The 24,154-nt window shown below is 38.7% G+C and overlaps 2 protein-coding genes across 7 annotated transcripts in view; one reads left to right on the top strand and one right to left on the bottom strand.

The window, feature by feature from the left end:
- Positions 1-4,552: 4,552 nt before the first annotated feature.
- Positions 4,553-5,812, top strand: GPR151 (G protein-coupled receptor 151). The gene has a single exon (XM_003980946.3). The coding sequence runs from the start codon at positions 4,553-4,555 to the stop codon at positions 5,810-5,812; it is 1,260 nt and encodes a 419-aa protein (XP_003980995.1).
- Positions 5,813-8,857: 3,045 nt separating this feature from the next.
- Positions 8,858-24,154, bottom strand: part of TCERG1 (transcription elongation regulator 1) — a 60,968-nt gene continuing 45,671 nt past the window's right edge. For 5 of the 6 annotated variants that reach the window (XM_045060560.1, XM_045060542.1, XM_004001503.6 and 2 more), the window contains 7 exons: positions 20,162-20,312; positions 15,902-16,066; positions 15,460-15,642; positions 13,307-13,486; positions 12,560-12,643; positions 11,127-11,227; positions 8,858-9,929 (listed from right to left, as the gene is read on the bottom strand). In XM_045060560.1, coding sequence (XP_044916495.1) covers positions 9,728-9,929; positions 11,127-11,227; positions 12,560-12,643; positions 13,307-13,486; positions 15,460-15,642; positions 15,902-16,066; positions 20,162-20,312 — 1,066 coding nt within the window. In that variant the 3' untranslated portion in view covers positions 8,858-9,727. Of the gene's footprint in view, positions 9,930-10,206; positions 10,301-11,126; positions 11,228-12,559; positions 12,644-13,306; positions 13,487-15,459; positions 15,643-15,901; positions 16,067-20,161; positions 20,313-24,154 lie in introns of all 6 variants that reach the window. The other variant, XR_006600025.1, reaches the window with a different exon arrangement.

The raw sequence follows: 24,154 nt of genomic DNA, 5'->3' as shown, positions 1-24,154 counted from the left end.
CAGGTGCTCACGATGGCCACCCCCCTGGTGGCACTGTCACTGAACTTTCCTGTCCATTCATCTCTCCAACTAGATTGCAGCTCCTTAAGAAAAGGAGCTCTCGCACCGCCTGCGGCCCCAAGGTTGAGCACAGATGTTTGGTGTTTGGCACAGAGGTGAAGTGGCTCAGTGAATATTTAACTGAAAGAAAAGTACACAAGCTTTGTATCCCCGGAGCCAAAGGGTTCAATACCTGTTGTTGGACTGAACTATACGAGTTTCACAATTGTGATCTTAAAGAACACTACCCCACAGCTTCTTTAGGGGTGCAGGATAGCACAGTACTTATGAACACCAGTTCTGGAACCCCAACTCTGGGGCCAGACCCACCGGGCTCGCGATCCCAACTCTGCCATCTATTGGCTGTGTGATCTACAGACCCATGGGAAAATCCTTTCAGGTCTCCATGCCTCAGCGTCAGCATCTGTAAGAGGAGGGTCTTAGCAGTAGCACCGTCCCCAGAAGCTGTCCCAAGGTTCAGTGCACAGGACGCTTAGCACTGGAGTTGGCACTTAGGACTCCTCCAATCAGTGATGTTATTATCACTATGCCCTGGACCTGAGCTATAGGGTAAACTTTGCCCAGCCCTGCTAAGAGATCCTACTTAGCTCTGCTTTTATCAAAAGCCACTTACGCACACCTAAAACTAATATAACACTGTAGGTTAACTACCCTGGATTTCTTTCTTTTCTTTCTTTTTTTTTTTTTAAGCCACTTAAAATCTTGCCCACCACTTTGCTTTGTCTGGGTTCTCTCTCTCTCTCTCTCTCTCTCTCTCTCTCTCTCTTCTTTTTTTTTTTTTTTTTTTTTTTTTTTTTTTTTTTTTTTTTTTTTTTTTTTTTTTTTTTTTTTTTTTTTTTTTAGCATTTATTCATTTTTGAGAGATAGAGCGTGAGCAGGGGAGGGGCAGAGAGGCAGAGAGACACAGAATTCGAAGCAGGCTCCAGGCTCTGGGCTGTCAGCTCAATGGAGCCTTGAAGCTGTCTGGGTTCCTTTGAAGTTTAAACTGGCTGAGGTCATTTGCAACTTAAAATTAAAAAAAAAAAAAAAAGTATATGGCTTATATTATCTGTTTTATTACTACAGCTCCATTTCCAGGGGGCTTCCTCTTAACGTCACCACCATGGGGGTGTCCCCATGGAAGAGCAGCCTGGGACCCATCTAGGCATTTGGGGGCGGGAATGGCGGTGGCATTGCTGCTGGGGGCTTAGCATGAGTATGGAGTGGAGGCAGAAGGCTGTGTTGGGAGTCCATTTCCAAGCTGGGGAACCAGCACCAGAGACAAATTCTGAAACTCTCCCTTTCTCTCTGCTGACCTCAGATGTCCTCCTTCCCTGGCCAGCACTTCCCTTTGGGTCCTTCTAAACTGCAATCTCTCCCTGGCTGCGTAATTTGTGTCTGTAAATCACAATCTCAGAATAGAATATCCCTTCTCCTGGAGCCAACTGAGCTTTCTAAGAGCAGGGACAGATCTGCTCTTTACCTTTTATTTCTCCCTCCCAAATGACCCCTAAAAAAAAAAAGAAAAGAAAAAAGCTTTATTGAGGTATAATTTGCATACCATAAAATCCACCCATGTTGAGTACACAAGAGTTTCCATACATTTAGAGTTGTGTAGCCATCCCCACAATCCACTTTCAACACACTTCCATGACCTCAAAAAGATCCTTTGTGCTTATCTGCACTCACCGCTCTTCCCACCCCAGCCCCAGCCCCAGGAAACCACTAATCTACTTTCTGTCTCCGTATTTTTGTCTTTTCTGGACATTTCATCTAAAAGGAAATTTACAGCATGCGGTCTCTGTGTCTGGCCTCTGTTCACTTAGCAGAGTATTTCTGAGGTTCACCTATGTATGCTGTAGCATGGGTCATTCCTTCATGTGGCTGAATAGTATTCCGCTGCATGAACGTAATTTACTTAGTCATTCACCAGTGTGGGCATTTGGTTTGTTTCCAGCATTTTGGGATGCGGAGGCTGCTTCCCCTTTTCATCCCAAATAACTACCCGTTTTATTTCTGTATTGTACTTGCTCAATCCACCTCCCTCTCAAAATTTCTCCCCACGATCCCTTCTATCAAACAGGAAAGGGGCTCAAATATGAGGCAACTTTCCAAAATAAATAAAAATAGGGAAACCTGTCAAATGTTCGCTATGCATACAACTTAGTCCTATATTTCAGTGAATATGTTATCAACAAAGATCAACTTACAAATAAGAAGAAATGCATATGGTGAGTTTTCTTCCTTTAGGTTTGCTAAGTTATATCTAGCCTTTAAATGGAAAGGATGTTAACATGAAGAAAAAGTGGATACAAGCTACATATAACACTTGCCAATACCTAGACGCACAAATGCTGATGTATCAAAAGAAAAGCAAAAACTTGGACTAGGTAATTCAGCTTGCCAATGGAGAAAATTCCTTTTTGCTGCAAGCATATAGTCTCTTTTTTTAATTTATTTTTTTAAAGTTTATTTATTTTGAGGTGGAGAGGGGCAGAGAGAAAGAGAGAGACAGGGAGAGAGAATCCCAAGCAGGCTCCACGCCATCAGCACAGAGCCTGATGTGGGTCTCCATCTCACATCTCCACAACTTTGAGATCGTGACCTGAGCCGAAGTCGAGTCGGATTGCAATTATTTCAAAATAAAAAGTTAAAATAAATTACCTCCAGAAAATGTGAAAAACTCAGGCTTGCAGTTCTTCAGGCCATACATTTGGTCTCTAGATGGACCACCAAATTCAATTAAAGATCAGACTTTGGAGATGTTAAAGCCTTCTCGAACTCATGTAGGTAGCTGTTTGTCTTACCGGTCTTCAGGAGCCTGGACCATCATAAGCTTGAAGCCATGATACAAAGGAGTATTTGTTTGTGGTCCCAAACCGCTGTCCTCCACATACTCCAGCTAGTGTATAATTCACACGATGTCCATTTGCTTCCAGCAGTGCTCAGTGAGTTTCTGTGCACCACCCCCCACGTTCCTCCCCATGAGATGGAGGGGGCCTCTTCGCCCCCCACAAGTGCTGCTGCTGTTGAGGCGTCTATTGTTTCACCGTCCAAAGCGCTAATTGGGGGTTACGGCGCACTGCTGGGACAAAGCACTGCCCCCCACTACTGTTTGCTTAAGCACCACGACTTTCCAGAAGGAAAGGGAAGGCAGACAGACAAGGAAAACCAGCACAGACAGCTTTCCCAATGTTCAGGAGCTGCTTATCCTGGCAGTGTAGAGCCGAGACGGCTCGGGCTTTGAGGAATTGTTCAATGTCATTCCCTTAGTTTCCAGAGACAAACTGATAGAAAACAGAGCTAGTACCAGAACCCAAAGGTCAGACTGCCAGCCCAGCACTTTTTGTGTCGGACACAAAGCATTCCTGGTTCCGCCAGGCTTAGAGTAGGGCGCGTCTTCGTGGCGATTCCACAAACCCCTTTGCCCGAATGACCCTAGCTCCTCAGATTCCTCCAGAGCACCTTTCCACTGGCCACCATAGAATGAATGTCAAGACTGGTTCTAGAATCATTTTTTTTCTGTGAAATTTTTTTTTCTACTTTAACATGTAACTTCCTTTAAAATGCCTAAGGCGCCTTCCCCACAGAAATTGTTTATTTTTCTTTTATTCCTCCCGTCTAGGTAACTCCTCTGGGAGTTCTGTCTGCAGAGCAGCCTAATTCATCATTTGGTTACCTTCATCATCGTCATCAGTTGCTGAAATGGTATTCAATGTGTTCTAGCTCAGAGTCTAACTATCATCACTTCTAAAGAAACTTGCAATTGTGCGACTAAATTTAGAGTCATTTGTAATTTGATTTTTCCGTAGGACTTCTTTGCAGTTTTTGTTTTCCTTCCTCAGCTCTGCGTGTTTGCTCTCAGCCGGCTGCCGGTGGGGTAGGATGGGTGAAGGCAGCAGCCCATCTCCGCAGGGGGAAAAGCAGAGGTCCTTGCTTCAGATCAACCCCTGACATCCGCATCCCCTGGGGACTTGTTAGAAATGCACATTCTTGGGCCCTGCTCCAGACCTGCTGCATCAAGTAAGCGGGTGATTCTGGTCCAGGTTTCTGTGCAAAAGACTGACTTGCTCAGATGTGGGCTTTACTGAGTTACAGACGGCAGTCAAGATTTTAGAAACAGCTGGCTGAAAACGATTGCCTGACTGGCGCGCGACACCCCTCCCCCCCCACCCCAGGAACAGAGCCCACTTACATGTATGTTGTCCTCATTTATCATTTATGAGTCTCTGCAGCTTTGACCCCACAGGGCTGCCGATCTGACATGAGGCTTGCTAATGAGAGGCACCCGAGCAGCCCTGCTGCTCACCATTCAGTGCAGCGGAGACGCGTCACATAAGGCAGAGTTGGGTCCACGTTCTTCCACATTCTGCTCTCAGGAAACAAGCAAGGGGAGGGTCCAGAGGTGTCATCTGACACGGATGACAGCCTATTTATTTCCTAGGCAAAAGAGCCGGGGCAGGAAGACAGAAAGAAGCTGACTTCTGTAAGGACGAGCCGCGTGAAAGAGGGGATGCTGGCAGCTGCCTCCACAGACTCCAACTCCAGCACCATGAACGTGTCGTCTGCTCACCTCCACTTTGCCGGAGGGTACCTGCCCTCTGACTCCAAGGACTGGAGGACCATCGTCCCAGCTCTCTTGGTGGCCGTCTGCCTGGTGGGCTTCATGGGGAACCTTTGCGTGATTGGCGTCCTCCTTCATAGCGCTTGGAAAGGGAAGCCATCCATGATCCACTCCCTGATTCTGAATCTAAGCCTGGCTGATCTCTCTCTCCTGCTGTTTTCTGCACCCGTCCGAGCGACAGCATACTTCAAAGGGGTTTGGGACCTAGGCTGGTTTGTCTGCAAGTCCTCTGACTGGTTCATCCACACGTGCATGGCAGCCAAGAGCCTGACGATCGTTGCCGTGGCCAAAGCATGCTTCATGTATGCGAGTGACCCAGCCAAGCAAGTAAGTATCCACAACTGCACCATCTGGTCAGTGCTGGTGGCCATCTGGGCTGTAGCTAGCCTGCTCCCCCTGCCAGAATGGTTCTTTAGCACCACCAGGCTTCACGCAGGTGTGGAAATGTGCCTCATGGACGTCCCCCCCATGGCCGAAAGGTTCATGGCAATGTTTGGCAAGCTCTACCCTCTCCTGGCGTTTTGTCTTCCATTACTCTCTGCCAGTTTTTATTTCTGGAGAGCTTATGGTCAGTGTAAGAAACGAGGCACTAAGACTCAAAATCTGAGAAACCAGATGCGCTCCAGACAGCTCACAGTGATGTTGCTGAGTATCGCTGTCACCTCTGCTGTGCTGTGGCTCCCCGACTGGATAGCGTGGCTGTGGACCTGGCACCTGAAGGCTGGAGGCCCAGCCCCACCACAAGGTTTCATAGCCCTGTCTCAAGTCCTTATGTTTTCCATCTCCTCGGCAAATCCCCTCATTTTCCTAGTGATGTCAGAAGAGTTCAAGGAAGGCCTGAAAGGCTTGTGGAAATGGATGATAACCAAAAAACCACCAACTGCCTCAGAGTCTCAGAAAACACCAGCTGGTAACTCAAATGTCCCTCCCGACAATGTCCCATCTCCAGAGTCCCCAGCACCCATACCAGAGACAGAGAAGCCTGGCTCTCCCTCCTCCAGTGTAGACAGAACGGAGAAGGCACAGATCCCCATCCTTCCTGATGTAGAGCAGTTTTGGCATGAGAGGGACACAGTCCCTTGTGTACAGGACAATGACCCTACCCCCTGGGAACATGATGATCAAGAGACGGGAGACTGTGATAAATAGGTTAATTTTCCAAGCAAAATAAATTGTGATTAATGTATTTACTTGCACTGCTGCTTGTCGATACTGCAGACTTTACGACATAAACCATGGTCCAGTTACTAGCTCTAGGAATTACAAAAATGCTTCACAGTATGCATTTTCAAAATGTGCCGTTTGGTAAGTAGAACACCGTGTTAGGAGTCATGGTGATGTTTCAGAATTATATCCTGGCTATCCAAAGAATTAACTCCAGTGTTGTGTGAAGATGCTTCCGTCACACGTGAATAGAAATCCCAGACACTCTCTGTCCCTTGTTCACAACTGCTCTTACTGGGTACTCCTTAGGACTACCCTGTACTGGCTGGAGTAGAGCTTATCTTTGTCAAAGGCTGGACTCCTTTACTTTTACTTTCTTCCTGAACCTGCTAGCCTTAACTTCACTTAGCAAACTTTGTTTCACTTACGCTCAAAACTTACTTTATGAAAAGCCACGTAGATTTTCCATGCCTGAAGGTTGCCAGAATAAGGATCACCACTTCATTGTGGGCTGATTTCAAACCGTGGCTTATTTTGGCTAAGCTTCGCCTTACACTAAAACCTGCTTCGCTAGTCTTTGTAAAGAGGTCTCCGTGGGTCTTCATTTGCGAAGTCAGAGGATTTTTGCAGCTTAATTAGCATGACATTCTAAATTCTGATATGGAGAAAGAACTTTAAAAACTGCCCTTTCTCTTCCCAATTACCTACGCTTCCAAGATGCAGGAGCAAAGTACTCTTCTACAAGCTGCTATCAATCTGTTCCTCCTGATACCTCCATTCTGTCAAGATAAATATAAACTGTAGTTAATGACAAAAGTATTAATTACTGAAGGCAATCCTCAAGTATAAAGAAGGAACGGAGATGGTGATCTTCCTTCTGTTAAATGGTACTAAATGTCCCCTGAACACTGAACTCACTGAACCCTGCCCAAGTTTTAAAATACCTCAGGGTCTTTGTTACAAAGATGATCAAGAGTAACAAGGGAAAAAAAAAAAATAATAGGAAAAGAAAAAATTCCATGGACACAGGACAGAATTTGGCTAAGAATAGAAAACAAACAGCACAAAGGCGATGGAGAAAGAAAAGCAATACTACTAAATTTTGTGTTCCCAAACACTTTACCAATATAATTCAAGTAAAAGGCAACAACTTCATTTTACAGCAAGGTAAATCATACCCAATAAAACAATCATTACGATACATTTCTTTCCCTATTAAACATAAGGACATTTATCCATGATTCTTGATTACTTCATAATGGAACTCTGGGGTATTTTCATTGTGGGGTTCCCTCAGAAAAAAAAAAAAAAAAACTGCCATTTTGCCAAGCCATGGGGAAGTTAAAATACAAAAATATGCTGTGGATGGAATTTGTATTTTTTAAAAAATGTCCAGTCTATGGGTTTTAGGGTATGTTTTTTTTGTCTTTACAAATGGTCGTGGTTTGCTTTTAACACAGAAGATAGGGCTGATTTCATTTTATCTGGTTCATTACAAATTTTTATTTTAAGGCTCACAAGATCACAAAGTACAATTTAACCCAAATACTATTTTGTGAGACAGTTATACAAAGGGATTACCTTGAAAACTGTGGTGAACTATTTGAATTAGATTGTTCACTATATAATATAGTAAATGCTGGATGTGAGCTTCCACTGTTTTGACATTTTAACTTGTAAACAAATAAAAACAATTGCTTTACTTGAGATAGTTTTGGAGACTTAGAGCTGTCTTTGTCTTGAATGCGCCTTTCAAAATCATCACTTGGCACAATGGGGCTTTATGGGGAGGTCAGACCTTAGTATTGACATAGGTCTCAGGGTAAACTGTATCACATATCTTTAAGGAGTTTGACAGTAAGCGCCAAGTCAAGATGCAGATACTGAAACACAGTGTAATTATGATGACCTTTTCATTAAAAACCTAATATACAGAGTCCTGACTTGGTCTTTTAAAGAAATCTGCATAGTAAAGCTTGATTTGCACCTTAAATGAACAGTCAATCCCAAATACTTTACAACAGAAGTAGGAAATTAGGATAGGTATCACCAAACCATTGTTTGTTTTTTTTTTTCCCACACTTTTCAACTGTGAGAAACAAAACAGTGAGTGGGCAAACAACACTACGTGGAATTCAGAACAAAATAAAGCATTCTAAGAGCTTTCACTTCTGCTGGCCAGTGATATTCCTACAACAGTTGTGCTCCTTTTGGCAAACACTTCAGTTTCATGCCTCACAGAACTTAAAAATCACTCAATGGGTTTATACAAATGACCTTCAAAAAAGGGGGGGAAAGGGGAAAAACTATCTTGTTCATTATCAAATTGTACAGGTTAGGACCTTAGTCCATTAATTCCAGTTTCTCACATACATGATTTCTGTAACAATTAATATATTTAAGCTAAGTACTAAGTAATGTTAAGTGTGAATGAGTCTGTATGCATGTGATCTGTGTCTGTGTGCACAGAACATTCAATCTACTGGTATTTCCTCATTTTAGGTTTTGCTGCAATCACAGGATATGGGAGAGAAAAGGGAAGATAAGTTATCCAATTAACCCATTTTTCTTAAACATGGATGTGGTACTCTGAAATGAGAAATCTATGAAGGAATGAGACAGGAATCTTTAAAGTGGGGAGGTACAGCTAGAAAGAGCGAGTGGAGGTCAAAGGTACGTTCCACGGTATGATGTGCAGGGCACACTGAAAGGGTGCCAAGAAGGCTTCACCATCAATGGTGTTAACATAGAGACAAAAACAAGAAAACACACAAACAAAAAACCAGCATCTTCTTGCTATGAGGCAGTAGGATATTGCTAAGAGACTGAGCACCAAAATGGTTCTTTACAAATTTCTTCCCTTTTATACTGCAAATAATTTATTATATTCAAGCCTTTAAAAACTATGTGATATATAGGATTGGAAGTCAACTTTCTCTGTGCCAAATTACAGTTGCTACTGCTTTAATGAACAGGTTTAAAAGATGTCTTTGTTATAGGTTCCACAACAATAATCATATACAATCCATATATATAAAAAGGGTTGGTTTATTGTAGTTCAAATACATAAACTGAACATTCAAACATCTTAAAATTAAACTTTAGAAACAAAAGTTTAACATTCAAACTGGAGTATAGTTTACAGGGAACACCCAAGAAAGATAATTTGTTGTCTAATCCAGAATATTTGATAAAGATCACTTAATGGTAAATAAAACGTGTTTAACCATCAGTCCTATTCTGGCCAACATGTTAGTTATGACCGTGGTTCCATACCTGAGAAGAAATTACTAAATAAATCTTCTCTTAGGCTAAACAAGACTTGGCCTAGAATTCAGAGGGGGTAATCAAAGCACGTAAGTGAACAAACAAAACTAAAGTGTTCTTTAGAGACAAAGGTAAAAGTATGTCCATTATAATAATCTTAGCCTCTGGAAGATAAGAATTCAATTTTCAGTGTTTTCTCTTTTACCCGCTTTAAAAAAGAAAATCAAAACAAAACAAACCCTAACTTAGGTTTTCTTGGAGTCTGTGGTATTTGCATCTTGCAAGTTCAAACCACAAATGCTCTTACGTCTTGCATGTTTAACACTGCTAGAAAGAACGTCACCAAAAGTCACTGACTTCCACACCTCATAAAAGGATGATTTTTAGCTTCAAGATTTTAGATTTACTAGAGACAGCCTATATTTGAGTATGTATGTCAGTCATGCCACACAAAGAAAAGCATAAATTATTTCCAAAGTGTTCTCTGTTCAGAAACTGTTCACGAATGCTTCTCCTTCTGTTCGTCAGATGGTTCTGCAATAGTCTGACTAATGCACATACATGTAAAAACCTGGAAACTGGCTCATGCAAGCGTTTTTGAATTAAGATACCCCTGTGGAAGAGTACTGAGAATTATTTTGTTGATCGTCTCGTGGGCTCTGATGCTGTGGGAGGTGGGGGTGGACCCCGGCGATCCAGGTCATCCACATAGGCCACAATCAGTTTACGCCTCTCTTCTGGCACACAGTCTAGTACTAGATACCGTTTGTCGTTCTGCAAAATTTTTTCTACATCTTTCAGGTGCTGATCAGATTCCTGGATTAGCTTTTTGGATCTGAAATAAGAAAACAAGTCCAAGAATTACTGACTGCTGTTCACAGGTCTTTCAGAAATGAGCTGGAAATGTCCATCTAGTTCCTAATTGTGTTTCCATTTTTTTTTTTTTTTTTTTTTAAGAAAAATTTCACTGCAGTGGTCACCTTTGTAAATCGCCTCAGCAAAGACTCCAAGGAGTGAAAGGGCCTCAGAAGCTGAATTACCCTCCCACCCCTACTGGTGGTCCCTCCAGATCAGGGCTGAGGGTGGGTGGGTAAATCTTGCCCGTGCTGTACCTGTTCTGTGGATGAACAGAGGACTTCAGTCTGCGGGGCTGCCAATCCCAGCATCTTTCACAAGCTTTCACTTTCACATCTTTCACTAAATTAACTATAAAAATGTAGAAAGAAGTCTTACTTCACATCTAATTTAAAAGCCCAAGCTGATGCAAAACATTAAGGATCCTGACCAAAAAATCCAATGACAAAATACCTAAAAACCACACCCTCAGCACTATCTATCCTCCCGTGCACATACCCTTCATTAAGATGTTTCCAATTTTTCTCTTAAAGGAAGAAAAGCTGGAGCATGAAACAAAATTGCTTTCCTGTGCACTGACTGCTAAGCATTGAGCATTGTAAACTTGTTTTCCTGATGGTAAAACGGTTGGGAATGTGGAACTACTGGGCACGTTACAGAGAAATCTTGTCTAGAAACTCTGATTTTTATCGTTTAAAATTTGTATTTAAAAGTATCCAGCAAATTGCTATCATCTGGAAAAAAAAAAAAGTTTTTGCTGAGCTTAAGATGATTTCAAGCTTAAGAAATGTTCCACAACACTGAATAGTCTTCACAGGAGGCAGAGACAATGGACAGTGAAGGACTGTTTAAGAAATCTCTTCACAAATACAACTCTTATCAAGCGGGGGGTACTCCTAAAAAAGCAGTGAAGTAAAAACAAAAGTGTGTTTAAAAAACTGGATGGGTGGGTAACACAAAATAAGAATTGACATCTGGGCCCTTTCTTTAAAAAAAAAAAAAAAAAAAAAAGTAAGGTAGACATGGGCTGTATTTGGCCTTTAATAAAATTGGCTTCTTCTTATTCCTAAAAATTAATAATGTCAACATGTGTGTGAATGCATAGAATGCTCTGGCCATTAGAGTAAGGACTAGTAAAGACAATGACTGCGGATATGAAACATTTCATTGCACACACCTATATGTTATAAATTTGGTCTCTTTCAAAAGCGTCCTGAAGTCAGCTTTGGCTGTGATGTACTTGTCTCTGATGTATTCTTCAAACTCTCTTTGTTTTTTCTGCAAAAGGACAGAAGATTTAAAAAAAAAAAAGTCACAAATTCCAAAATTACTATCAATTATTTATTAAACCGGTAATTTGTAAGTCATATCGTAAATAATTCCAAAGAAAAAGGCTAGAAAGTACATTTTTGTTCACGCAGCATTCATTAAACTGCAAAATATGCAATGTACATTTTTAAGGCAAAAAGAAGCCAAGAACAAGGAACCACTCAATATATTAGCAGTAGCTAAAGCCCGAGGGCTTGCAATGTGCTACACTGTGCTGAGGGTTTTATCAGGATATCTCCTTTTGTGTTCCTAACAACCTCAAGTGGTAGACACTCTTGAAAATAAAGAAATTAAGGGGGTATTTCCTGCAGACTATACTTCTATCTTCTAACACCAAGACAATAATGTGGTATAACTTATGGAGAACCCCAAATAACATTCATAACTTAGTACTAACTGATCCTGAGTATTTAGCTTTTCTAGTAAGGAACAGGCATAATGGGTATAAACTCTTTGGGCTAATATTAAAAATGACAATAATAATAATATTAAAAAGTATTATTGTCAATTTAAACAATCAGAAAAGTTAGAAACTAAGACTAGACCTGTCAGCTATCGGTCCACCACTCTTTCCCAGCCATGTGTACTTTGTGGTCCACACATCTACAATCCATCTTAAGGAAACAGGGGGAAGAATAATAGCTCTATGGGGTTGTGCACCCTAGACCTAGAGAAACCGACTGGGAAAGGAGAATGATGGGGAGAAGGAACAAATGAAAGGCCAAGGGATAAAATAAGACTGAGGTCAGCTACCCTATCCTTGGCATCATTCACTATTTCAGAACCCAGGGGAGTTCATTTTTCACACAGGAGTGAGAGCGTCCCAGAACAGGGCTCAGCTTCTATAAACTTCCCCCATCTGTAGTTCCTCTACTCCAGTCTCTGGGGCGTGTAACAACAAAAGATCACATTATGGCATTCTGCTAACTCGGCTCTGGTGCTCTGACAGCCTGGTATCCATGGCCAGGTTGAAAATGTCTATGTAGTGGGACCTGACTATACCAGAAACAAAAACTACAGCTTCAGTAAAGCTCTAACATCCCAGAACACAGGCTTAACCCCAAGGATGACATTTTTACAGTTCTACTTTGCTGTCTTATTAATGTATAGTACAAGATAAAAAAAATATGACCTTAAAATTCAGATTTACTTCTCATACTCTTAAGTTATTCACTTAAAACCATCAATGTCAGTTTAATCAAAATACATACTGGTGGTGCTGATTAAGCCCACATTTAATATTTATCAACTGACAGTAAATCTCAGACAAAATCCTCTTACCCTGTCACTGGAGGAGAACTTAATGCACCGAGGATCTTCCTTAATGATTTTTTTTACTTCTTTCCATGTGGATGTTAAGGTAATCTTTGAAAGGCAAGGAAAAAAAAACACAAATACAACTCACTTTCATCGCAAAGATCAAATGGCGGCAGCACATACGGTACACAGTATTGCACACTGACCTACAATCTCCTGTAATAATGCCCAAATGTAATTGGACTAGCTAGAGACAGGAAGCAGCTTTAATACAATTTCTTTTTGTTGTTGGCCACAAGAGTTATATTCATGGTCCTATTTCAAGGTGGCCTAAGACAATCACCTGCAAACCCTGGATCCCCATAGGCAACACTGTAACTTCTGAAGAAACCACCACCAAAAGGAGATCAGGTATCAGAAGAAAACGTGAACGACGGAGGGAAGAAAGGGACCATGGAACCAAACTGAAAATGGAGCAAAAGATGCAATCCACTCAGTCTATCATTCTATCATTAGGAGGGATCAATGATCACACAACAAAGCCCAATATCAATCACCAGGAATGTGAAAACTGCGACAGGAAGTAATTTCTAAATAGTTAAGAATGCCATTAACATTTTACTTAAAAAAGAAAAGAAAAGAAAAAAAAAAACAGAAAAGAAAGTGTATAAAACCCATGCATTCCAGTAAGAGATCTAAAGACCAAGACACTACGATGTTTTTGGAATTAAAGACCCGTCTAGATTAAAACAAGGAAAATAAGAGACTTACTGCAGAAGTTTCATCCAGAAGTTGCCTAAAGTGCTCCCTCTTCTTTTTGGTAAGTGCTTCAATGTGTTCATTAAAAAGCTTCTCTTTTTCCTCTCTTTCCAACAAGGATCCAGATTCCCAACGGTGATCTTTTCGGAGAGTCCTCCGAGTATCAGACCATGACACATCTGAAGAACGCACCTAAAAACGTACCAAAAAATTCTATCACCAAAGATCTCTTTTTTCACATTTCAACAATAAAAGGCTTATTTATCTAGTTTAGGAATGATACAATTAATAACGGAAGCCTCTGGTGACTCCACCTTAAACAGTCACTAAAAATCTGCTTCTTTAAACCAGAAATCCCACCTCTCAGAGCTCACCCAAGCAAGCTATCAAGTATGGATTCAGAGGTGTAGAAAGATGAAGAGAATTACTTTAATCGTACTTAGGCACTCTATTTAACATCTTACCAACCTTCAGTAGGAGAAATGGATAGAAATAAAACAGGAAATATCTTGCTAAAGGACTAAAGAGGTGACAGGAAAAAAAACCCACCAACAGATCTTGAGCTCAAATATGTACTTATCAACTACATACTGGAAGTGACATTTCAAAGCATAAGCAAGAATTAACATGGTCTAAGAGAAGACGTGACAGATCAGGCTGGTTCAACAACCAGCACAAGGCTATGCTTCACTGCTGGTAATGGCAATACAAGTTACTGCTAGTTACACCACTGCCAATGCTAAGAAATATGGGAGGCTAAAAAGACAGAAAGGTGAGAAAGAAGAAAAATATAAAAACATTTATTTAATCAACATTTATCAAGCACCGAAAAATGAGTCAGCTAAACACGGAGCTTGGTACTGGAAAAACAAAGTAAGACACTACCCCTTCCTTCAAAGGACTCAACTTTTTTAAGAGAAGAGAGGCAAGTAAGAAAGTAACGGCAAAAGCACATAATAAGTGCTGTGAGGTATATGCTGACCACAGGGCAGGCAAAGGGAACAGTGAAAACAAATCTGCCTTAGATGGGTCAAGATCAGTCTCACAGAAGAGATATTTGGGTGTGCTCTTGAAAAATGAGTTTTCAAGCGCACTCGAAGTATTCTAGGTGGAGGGATTAGCATGACTAATGCCAGAATTCATTAGGTGTAAATATGGTTCATTAGAACTAAGTGCAGAAAGGCTAGAGCTTAAAGGGGCAAGAGAGAAAACCAAAGAGGGTAACATAACATGAAGGTGGTGGGGGAGTTAAGGAATGAAGTCATATATTATGCTAAGACAACTGAATTTTAAATGTTTGCAACCACTATGAGTAGAGAAGCTTCTCTCTGTGAAAGCAACAGGGAGAGTGACAAAATCAGATTTGGTTTTTAGGATGATTTCTGTGACTGTGATAAAGAGAATGAATGTGGGGAAAAGTAAACGCAGGGAAAGAAATCAGTGAATGACTGTAACTAGCCAGAGAACAGAAAGAGGAAACTCAAAACATACGAGCAGAAGCAAGGGAAGAAATCCAAAGAACTGACAGTAGTAGTAACAACAAGAGTCCTTATGAAAGAGAGACAGGAAATACTAGGAGAGATGGTGACACAGAGAGGGGACAAAACATGTGGAACAGCAGAGTGGCCTCGGTGCACTGGCTATACAGACAAAACCCTACACACCTCAGCAACCCTGGGTGATGTGCAGAAGCGCTGGCAAGAAAATTCCAGAGTATCTATCTCCTGGGGTCAGTACACCTCCAGTCTAGACCTCATACCATTTACATGTACGATCATTCATCACCACAGTGGTGACCCTAAATCACCAGGCAAAAGGTTTAATTCTATTCAGCACATTTTGTTTATTATTATGGCATGTAAGTGAGTTATAATTTAAGATGACTTCCATCAAGAATAAAAAGTTATCTTTGAGACTAAAAGATTATACATTTTTATATGTACAAATAAACTTCTGAAAATGTTAAATAACAATGGTTTTCTTATTCTAGTGGGTGCTAATACTATTTTAAAACACTTTATGAAACTTACCAAATTATATCTCTCAGATTCCATTTAAAGAATATTAAAATTTGCACTAACAAGACAACCTAATAGATCTCTAATATCCAGTACTTAAGGGACAGGGCTGGGGGGGGAGGAGAGGGGAGTGAGAGGAATATATACCATGTCAGATAAAAGAGCCTTGAAATTCTGGATAGCTTCTTCTCGTTTGTGTTGCTCTCTCTCTCGATCTATTTCTTTTGTTTGTTCTGAACGTGCCTTTTGAACCTCTCTTTCTCGTTCTCGAAGGCTTGCCTCAATGCGGGCTTGCCTTTCAAGCTCCTTTTCTTTTTCTGAGTCCAAATTCTATAAAGTAAAATTACATTATCAAGATATGTTTCCAGAGTAAGTGGCTTGCCAAATACAGAATTTCAAACCTGGGTTTTACCAAGAATATACATTAACACTGTACCTCGTTTCCAAATCAACTACATGTGCTAGAGATCCTTATATTAATTATACTGACAGGAAAAATTCCAAATCCCAAACAGCAGCTAATACCTTTACGATGCAATTAAGAATTTTCTTATTCCATATTTATAGTATAAATAAACACAATAGTTACCTTGGCTATTTTTTCAATGTACTGTTTGAAAAGGTCTTCTCTCATTGAAGAACTATCCACTGCTTTGTAACGTGGATCACTTTCTACTTTGTCTTTTACTTTGCTCCATCGGGACTGACTGTCCAAGTGATGATTAGATAACAGTTCAAAGAAATCCGATTTAATCTGTATTTCAAAACATATCAGGGAATGGGGGGTGGGGGGAATCCACCATGAGAAATTCCTCATATGCAAATGTTTACAACCAGAAAAAATTGTTCACTTACCTTAAAGATGAGAATAATAACTTTTTAAATTCATTTATTTATAGTGGAATAAATTTTAGTCAAAAAGAGTATTAGAATTGCTCTTTCATGATAAATATAAAAATCAACAGACATAAACTCTCATTTAAAATCTACCAAACTCAAGATAAACCATTTTCTCCAAATTATTCAAATACAGAAAAAAAATTTTTTTAGGTTGTTAACTTTTTCATTTCAGCAATGCCACGTTTTTATAAGAGAGAAGAATTTATATTTATTTTTAGATAATAATCAGGCTTATGAACTGACAGTAAACTACATTTTAATATCAAGTTAATAATAATGACTTATTTTAAAAAGTAGATGAATATAATTTTTGTTTGTTACAATAGGGGAATTTAGAAATAGATGAGCACAAATAGCAAGTCTCATTCATTAGAAACTTGGAACGGTACTGCCAAATGTCTAAAAACAAGTAAAAAGCAGGGTAAATTTTTGTATTTTAATTAAAAAAAAATCAATGCCTGTACCCTTATATATAAATTATAGGATTTCTATGATCATAATTAATCATTACTTTAAAAACTATATTCACATTTTTGGTATTTTTTAGCATTAAACATGTATACCTTTATAACTCAAATCTGTTAATAAATTAACATTCTGAGCCAATCAAGTACCAACTCAGTAAAATTACACCAAGGTTATTAAAAGATATTAATCCTTTGGTAGCAACATGTACAATACTTAGAATCCTTCTCCCAGACTGTAATTCTTATTTTTTTAAATAGGGGATAAACAAATAAAGAAAGCGTTTATTTTTACATAACTTTGAGGACCTGTTTTAAAATTCAGTTATCATTCAAGTTATCTTGTACTCCTATGAGGGGAGACACCAGAGGCAGCCAGTCAATTCAATAGAGAAGTCAGACCATGTCAAGAACCTCTCTTCCCTGTAGGAATTAAACATGCTGGCTTCCCGCGTGACCAAAGGAATCAGAAATTAGAAATGGAATCACATTCTTTCTGCCTATTCCAAACTCTCATTTCCCCTAACAGAGAATTAAGAGAGGATAATGTCATTTCTGGAAAACACTAGTAAGATTATAAGAAAAGAGTTTCTTTCCTATTAGAGAATTTTTTAAAAACCAAGAGCTAATCAGCTGTGGATTTCTTTTACTACTGAACTTGGCTCTTGACTTTGTAGTAATAAGAAATACTCATAAATCCAGTATTTTCACACAATGAAAAAGCAACTACTTGATATAGTGATGTAACAATTTTTCTGTTCATCTTGTCTACTTTGTATCTGACATGATGAACACCAAATTCCTAGATGCCTGTGAAAACTAGAAAGCAAAATTTACAAAATTTATGTTAAATAAAACATGCAAGCTACTTTAAACAGGAATCTTTCCAAGCCAATTTCCAAGTCAATTTATATTGACTTTTTCAAATATTAGACAATTTTCAAATATTAGACACAAAGCCTACAAATGATTATCTTACAGTTTTAAAAATGTGTGATATATAAACAGTGAATTTTAAATAAAATTAAATTTTAACTTCCTCTCACTGTGGATATTACCATTACAGGCTATACATGGCTTACCAAAGCTGCCATTGGTATGAGAACTATCAACAACTGCATAAACGTCAAAAAATTTAAGTTACCCATTAGCAGCAATCCAAGACTCCACATTCCCAGTTTTCTTCTCTCCCCAAATCAAAGTACCTTACCATCTAGGCTGTTCACTTTAACAGGGAAAAACAGTCTCCTAAGCCTAATGTACTGTAACATACTTAACTTGTTCAGAAGAAAATTTAAGTGAGGAAAGAGAGAATAATGCACTTCATGAGAGGATTAACTCTATTGTGTGCAACTTCAAATGTGTTGTTCCAAAAGGTATCTTATTTGAACCACAGTTTAATAAAAATGGGTTATACAGTATAATAAAATTAAAAAAACCTTGAAGGTAGCTACTTTGGCAGACAAAACAGTCTAGCAAAAGTAAGCAGAATTTTAGGGGCATTTTTTATAAAATGGAAAATTACCAGTGAAAGCTACCTGCAAATGATTTTTCTCTTTAGCTTGAAAATGTCTACCAAAGGTGGGGGCTACTTCACCAAGAGTCAGTGTCCTTTACAGGTTTTTGACTTAGCAAAAAACTTTTATTATCTGGCTGTTAACTGCATTACCTCAATACTACACACAGCAATTAGAGAATCATAAGAATAAAGAAAGCAAACTCCAATAAACTAGCACCATGCTACGAGCACTAATCTTACTATTCAATTACATACAGCTAAAATGGGGTTTAAAAACAAACAGTATAGACAATATACTTCATAGGAATAATCATTAAAAGTCATGAAGAAAGTAATAAAACTTCATTAACCAGCTACTTCTCAGACCGTGAATATAAAATACACTGTATTTAAACTCTTAAAAATTTGTTCCCAGGGCCCAGTTAGTAAGTAATTTTGCATTCTTTAAATTGGCTGAGAAAGTTTCACTTATTTCCTGCCTCTTTTTTAAAAATTTAGTAAAGGTACAAAGCCAAACCTATAACTTAGAGAATTATTTTACAATCAAAAGAAAGTAAAGCTGAATACAGTAGGTTTATTTAGATGTAATATCTATTTAATTTACTTTAACACATTTTGGGCACAACTCTCATCACTTCATAAGGAAAAAAGACTAAAAAAATGTAAAGTACCGGAACTGCGGGAGGCTAAAGTCACCACACAGAGATACCAATTCTTTCCTCACTAGGGAATCCCATAATACTTTGCGTATCAGTGATTGACAGCTGTCAGACTGAACTGATTGACAGGCCGCACAGCACAAAACTGTAAAGTCTATCCACTTGTTATAAAACAAAATACACAAAATAGTTACAAAAAGAGTGTTTAGAAAAAGAACATTGGTTATAAATGCAAAGAGAAAAATATTCAATTTGTATAAAAGCAATCACACAGTATCGACTATTTATTTTACTTGGTATTCTTTAATCAAATAAGGTATTACCAAAAGTCAAAAGTAGCAAACAATACATTAACATGATTCTAATTCAGCATACACAATGTTTACACAGAACTCAATTCTGCACATTTCCTGAGAAGCATAATCATTTGCGGAAGAAAAAAAAAGTTAATGGTGAAATAATAATTCTGGAAGAATCTCCACTGAAGCCCAAGAAACCAAATAATCAGGAAATTTCAGATATTTCTGACAAAAGTTATTTCACCCAATACTGTTGCTATTTACAGTGCAGGAGGCTTGAGCCCATTAAGGATGGTATTACTTCCCTCATGACATTCCTTAATAGAATTTGTGATGTTTTAACTTTCTGGAATGAAAGCCCATTTTAAATGTCAAAAATGATTAGGCTTCAGAGGTTCTTCATCTCCATCCACAAAGCACACAGGGGGACTAAGGAGAGTGGCTGCGTATTCTGATGGCCCGCGCACCTCCGGTGCGGTCTCCACCCGCCTGCCTCCCCAGTGGTGGGCTCCTCTCCGCTCCTGACACCACTACCAAGTGACATTTGGAATTCATTAATCTTTCATAGCTGACCTTTATTTCTGATAAGCAATAATTTATATGTAAGATATGTTTACTAAAAGATTAGAAAGTCACTAAAATGCTATCTGTTAGAAGGCAAAAAAGGTAAAAAAGCTTTTTAAAATTTAAAGGTTACCGCTTATTAGGAATCTTGAATTTTAGCAGGCACCAGTGAGTAGAAAGATCTAACAGTCAGTTCCGGGTGTACTGGGCAAACTCAGTATTAATAAAATTTAAAGCAAATCTATGTACTTTAGTAAACTTATTAAAATAAGCATTATGGAAGTAAAGTGACTGAATACACACACGTAAACAACTGTAAAAGTGAACTTACAAAGCTAACCAGTCTGGGGGTGCTGTGATCTATGCCCATGAATGAGATCAGAAAAAACATGGCCCCAGCTTAGTCTCTTCCCATTCACGCTCCTGTCAATCACCTCATCTTACCTTCTCACCTCTGGTCTTCGAATCTTCTTTCTCTTTCTTCCTTGCAGCTGCCACAAATTCATTAAACAAGGCTTCTCGATCTTTCATCTTTTCAATTGCTTTGAATCTTGAATCTTTAGCATGCTTGGCTGCAAATTCACTAAAAGTAGCTCTGTAACAAAATGGCAAGTGTGCTAACTTTGGTAGAGCTATTTCTGCTTATAGAAAGGTATAGAAGAAGATACCATTTTTCCAGCCAGAATATGTGCCAAAGACTCACTAAGTCCCAACATTTGCCTAAAGAGTAAACAATGAGCTACAGAAAGGAGTACAAGAGGGCTAAAGGGTGAAAACGTGGTTGGTGATTTGTACGCTGTCAAGCATGACACTGGGGGATAACACATCAGAGAACAAAAAATGTATGTGCTTCAAGAGACTTAAGAGCTCATCTATTTCCACACTAAGAAGAGGCTGAGTCTTGCTTCTAGCCATGGTGGAGTTAACTACCGAATTAGATCTCCTTCCAGAAACAACTGTGAAAGAAGACAAATATATGAGGCAAATGATTCCAAAACAGTGCATAATAGGTAGGGTAGTAGTAAGACTGAGGAAAGGCCCACTGCCCTATGCCGCAGGACAATTTCCCAAGGTACAGACAGCTACAGTCCAAGCAGAGTACAGCAGTCCCAATAGCTACAAGTAGTAAAGATCAGAGTCTGGGTGTTAAAATGGCAAGGGAAGAAGCTCTAGAAAGATAGTACCCAGTAAATATACCACAAGGCGATTCCCCATGAATAGATGGCCAAGGCTGAAGGGTACAATAGCAGGGAAAAACCGCATCCCCTGCCAAAGTGCTACCTGGTTAAGAGCAAAAAACAAATGTTAGAAACTGAGTAGTGCAGAAAAAGAACAGCATTAGGACACTAAAGTCCACAAAAGCTGCACAATGGAGACAAAGCTGGACTGTTGAGAAACTTCCAACTTCTGAGACCCACACTAACAAAGCCTTAAATCAAAGCTATATTCAGGTGATCAGCCTGTAACTAAACTGCCTGTGAAAACAAAAATCCACTCTTCCGAGTAAGGGAACAGACTTTCAGAGTCTCTATAATCCACTATTTTCAATATTCAATCAGACAACACTAAACATACAAAGAATGTATAACCCAAATCAAAAAAATTTTTCAATCCACAGAAACTGAACTGAAAATGCTCAGACGCTGTTCTGGAAGAGACAAATCCTTTAAAAATATTGTAATTATACTGAAAGAATTTAAGAAAAATAGATTCAAAGAACTAAAAACATGGCCTTAATGAATGAATAAAAGGGAGTTTTAGTAAAGACACAGAAAATAGTAAAAAAGAACCTAAAACCAACTGAAAGGAAAAATTCATTGGGTGGGCTTAACAAAAGAGTAGACCTAGAATAAAGAGCTACTGACTCCAAATTAGATCAGTAACAGTTATCTAATCAAAAGAATACACACAAAAAAAATTGGGGGAGGAGGGGAATAGTCTCAGGGATTTGTCAGATAATTAGAATTCTAAAAGAGAAAAGAATCAGAACAGAAAAAATGCTGATCAAAAATTTTCCAAATTTGATGAAAACATCAATGCATAGATCCAAAAAGCAAAGCAAGCTGCCAAGAAGGCTACATAAAAAAATGAGGCCTACGAGGGATAATGAGGCTCAGTATAAAAAAAAAAAAACTTTCTCCACAAATAAAAGGCATTTATAATTCATACATTTGGATATATTTCAATATTTGAAGCTTTCACCTCACATAATAATTTGTCTTATAATAAATACTCCCATATTTAGCAAGTTTTTTTAGAAGGGAAAGCTAAATCTTACTCTCTCCCTTTAAAAACTGTTTATTTCAATACAAATATAGAACACATCTTCTTAGGTGTTAAAGCAAAGATATATTACAACTTTAATTGTAAATAAACTGGTTAACTTCAGAATTTAGTATTTAAAACATCAACTGAAGATTACGAGTACCATTCATAGCTAACATTTGCTATTTTGAAGCTTTGCTAACCAAACCCGGATTCTAAAAATCTTTTACATATAACTATCGTTACTCACAATACCTAATTTCATTAATTCAACACTTTTTAACAACAGGATACACTGCAAACCTGGTTTGAATAACGGATAGGTAAACTTAATAAAATTTTAAATAAAATAAAAACGTGTATCCCAGGAACAGGATGACATACACATAAGTCCACTAAATCTGTTTTGTTTTCACGATAAACTAAGCACCTTGCATTATAATTTTAAGAGAGAATTACTACTATGATTAAAGAATAAACCTGTTTTTAAATGTAAAATCGGGGCACCTGGGTGGCTCAGTCAGTTAAGCATCCAACTTCGGCTCAGGTCATGATCTCGCAGTTCATGGGTTGGAGCCCCACGTTGGGATCTGCACTGACAGCTCAGAGCCTGGAGCCTGCTTCAGATTCTGTGTCTCCTCTCTCTCTGCCCCTGGCCTGCTTGTGCTCATTCTCAATCTCTTTCTCTCAAAAATATACATTAAAGGGGTGCCTAGGTGGCTCAGTCAGTTAAGCATCTTGGCTTCGGCTCAGGTTGTGATCTCACGGTTTGTGGGTTGGAGCCCCACGTCGGCTCTGTGCTGACAGCTCAGAGACTACAGCCTGCTTTGGATTCTGTGTCTCCCTCTCTTTCTGCCCCTTCCTGCTCGCACTGTCTCTCTCTCTCTCTCTCTCAAAAATAAACACTAAAAAATAATTTCTTTAATAAAAACATTAAACTACAAATAAAATATAAAATCAATTTCTAAAAGTGAGAATTATTTTACACATATTTATATCATTTGTAATAAAATGGGTAAAATAATTATTTTTCACTAGAAAAGACTAAAATGAAATTTTAGCATTAGATTGTGATAGAGAAATTTTTATAGGACTCATCTCTCAACTCCAGAAAGTGCTGCTTGGTAAACAGACAGTCACTCTTTTCTCTCAGGGAGAGGTGAGGGTGGATAATAGTGGTAGGAGACTGGGAAGTGACCAGGAACTGACCCAAGAAGATATGCCTTGAAATTTCTTTCAATCCAAAAAGAAAAAAGACATAGAAATAGGCACTAAATTCTCCCCAGTCATTTTTTCCTTCAGAATAAGCTCCAATGTTTCTTATCTACAAAATCTAGTTATAATATATAGTCTCTTCCCATTTCAAAGAGAATTTAAGTTAGCGGACATATTTTCTCAATTTTAAGTTTTTCCTCCTCATTTTCTGCTTACTAAATTTGGTTCTAATCTCTAGGGTCACGTTAAATGCATCAATATAGCAATACAGCACAATGTCCCAAGTGCTAAGACTTCCAGTTATGTGTCTCATGGCTTTATTTTCTGAAGTAACCTGCAAGGTACAGCTTGCCCCACCAATTCTGTCAGCCCCAAAAGAGCACCCGCCAGGGTACTGGGATAGAGCAGTAACTTAATTTGTCAAATCCAAAAAATGGAAATCTCTTCAGAGTCTCAGTTATTGTCAGATCCATAAGGGTTTTAATAAATAAACGTATTTTGCTGAATCATTTGAAAATAAGCTGCAGACATCATGAGACTTCATCTATAACTATTTTAGCATGCATCTCCTCAGAGCAAATCCTTTTTCCTCTATAACCACCGTACCCAAGAAAATTGTGAATTCTCTAATACCATGTAATACCAATGCATCCATGCTCAAATCTCAACTGCCTCCCCAAATGTCTTTTATAACTGAGTCACAAGTACTGACCCATGAACTCAATGTTTTGATTAACCAAAAAGAAAGGACCAAGACCCCTCGGAGAGTCCGAAACTCTACCCTCCCCTGACAAATGTTACGTTCTTCAGAGCTCCAAATACTCTATTAACTTTGTTATCTGAGATGTGTATTAATGCCCTAGGTTTCTCTTCATGTTTCAAATATAAAATTATAATATTAAATATACTTTCTCAAACAACATTCTCTCCTCTACTTCCAATGACAAAAGTAACCGT

This window comes from Felis catus, chromosome A1 (assembly GCF_018350175.1).
Source record: "Felis catus isolate Fca126 chromosome A1, F.catus_Fca126_mat1.0, whole genome shotgun sequence".
Lineage (NCBI taxonomy): Eukaryota > Metazoa > Chordata > Mammalia > Carnivora > Felidae > Felis > Felis catus.
Note: the sequence above shows the minus strand (reverse complement) of the source record. Positions and strands in the feature narration are given on the sequence as shown.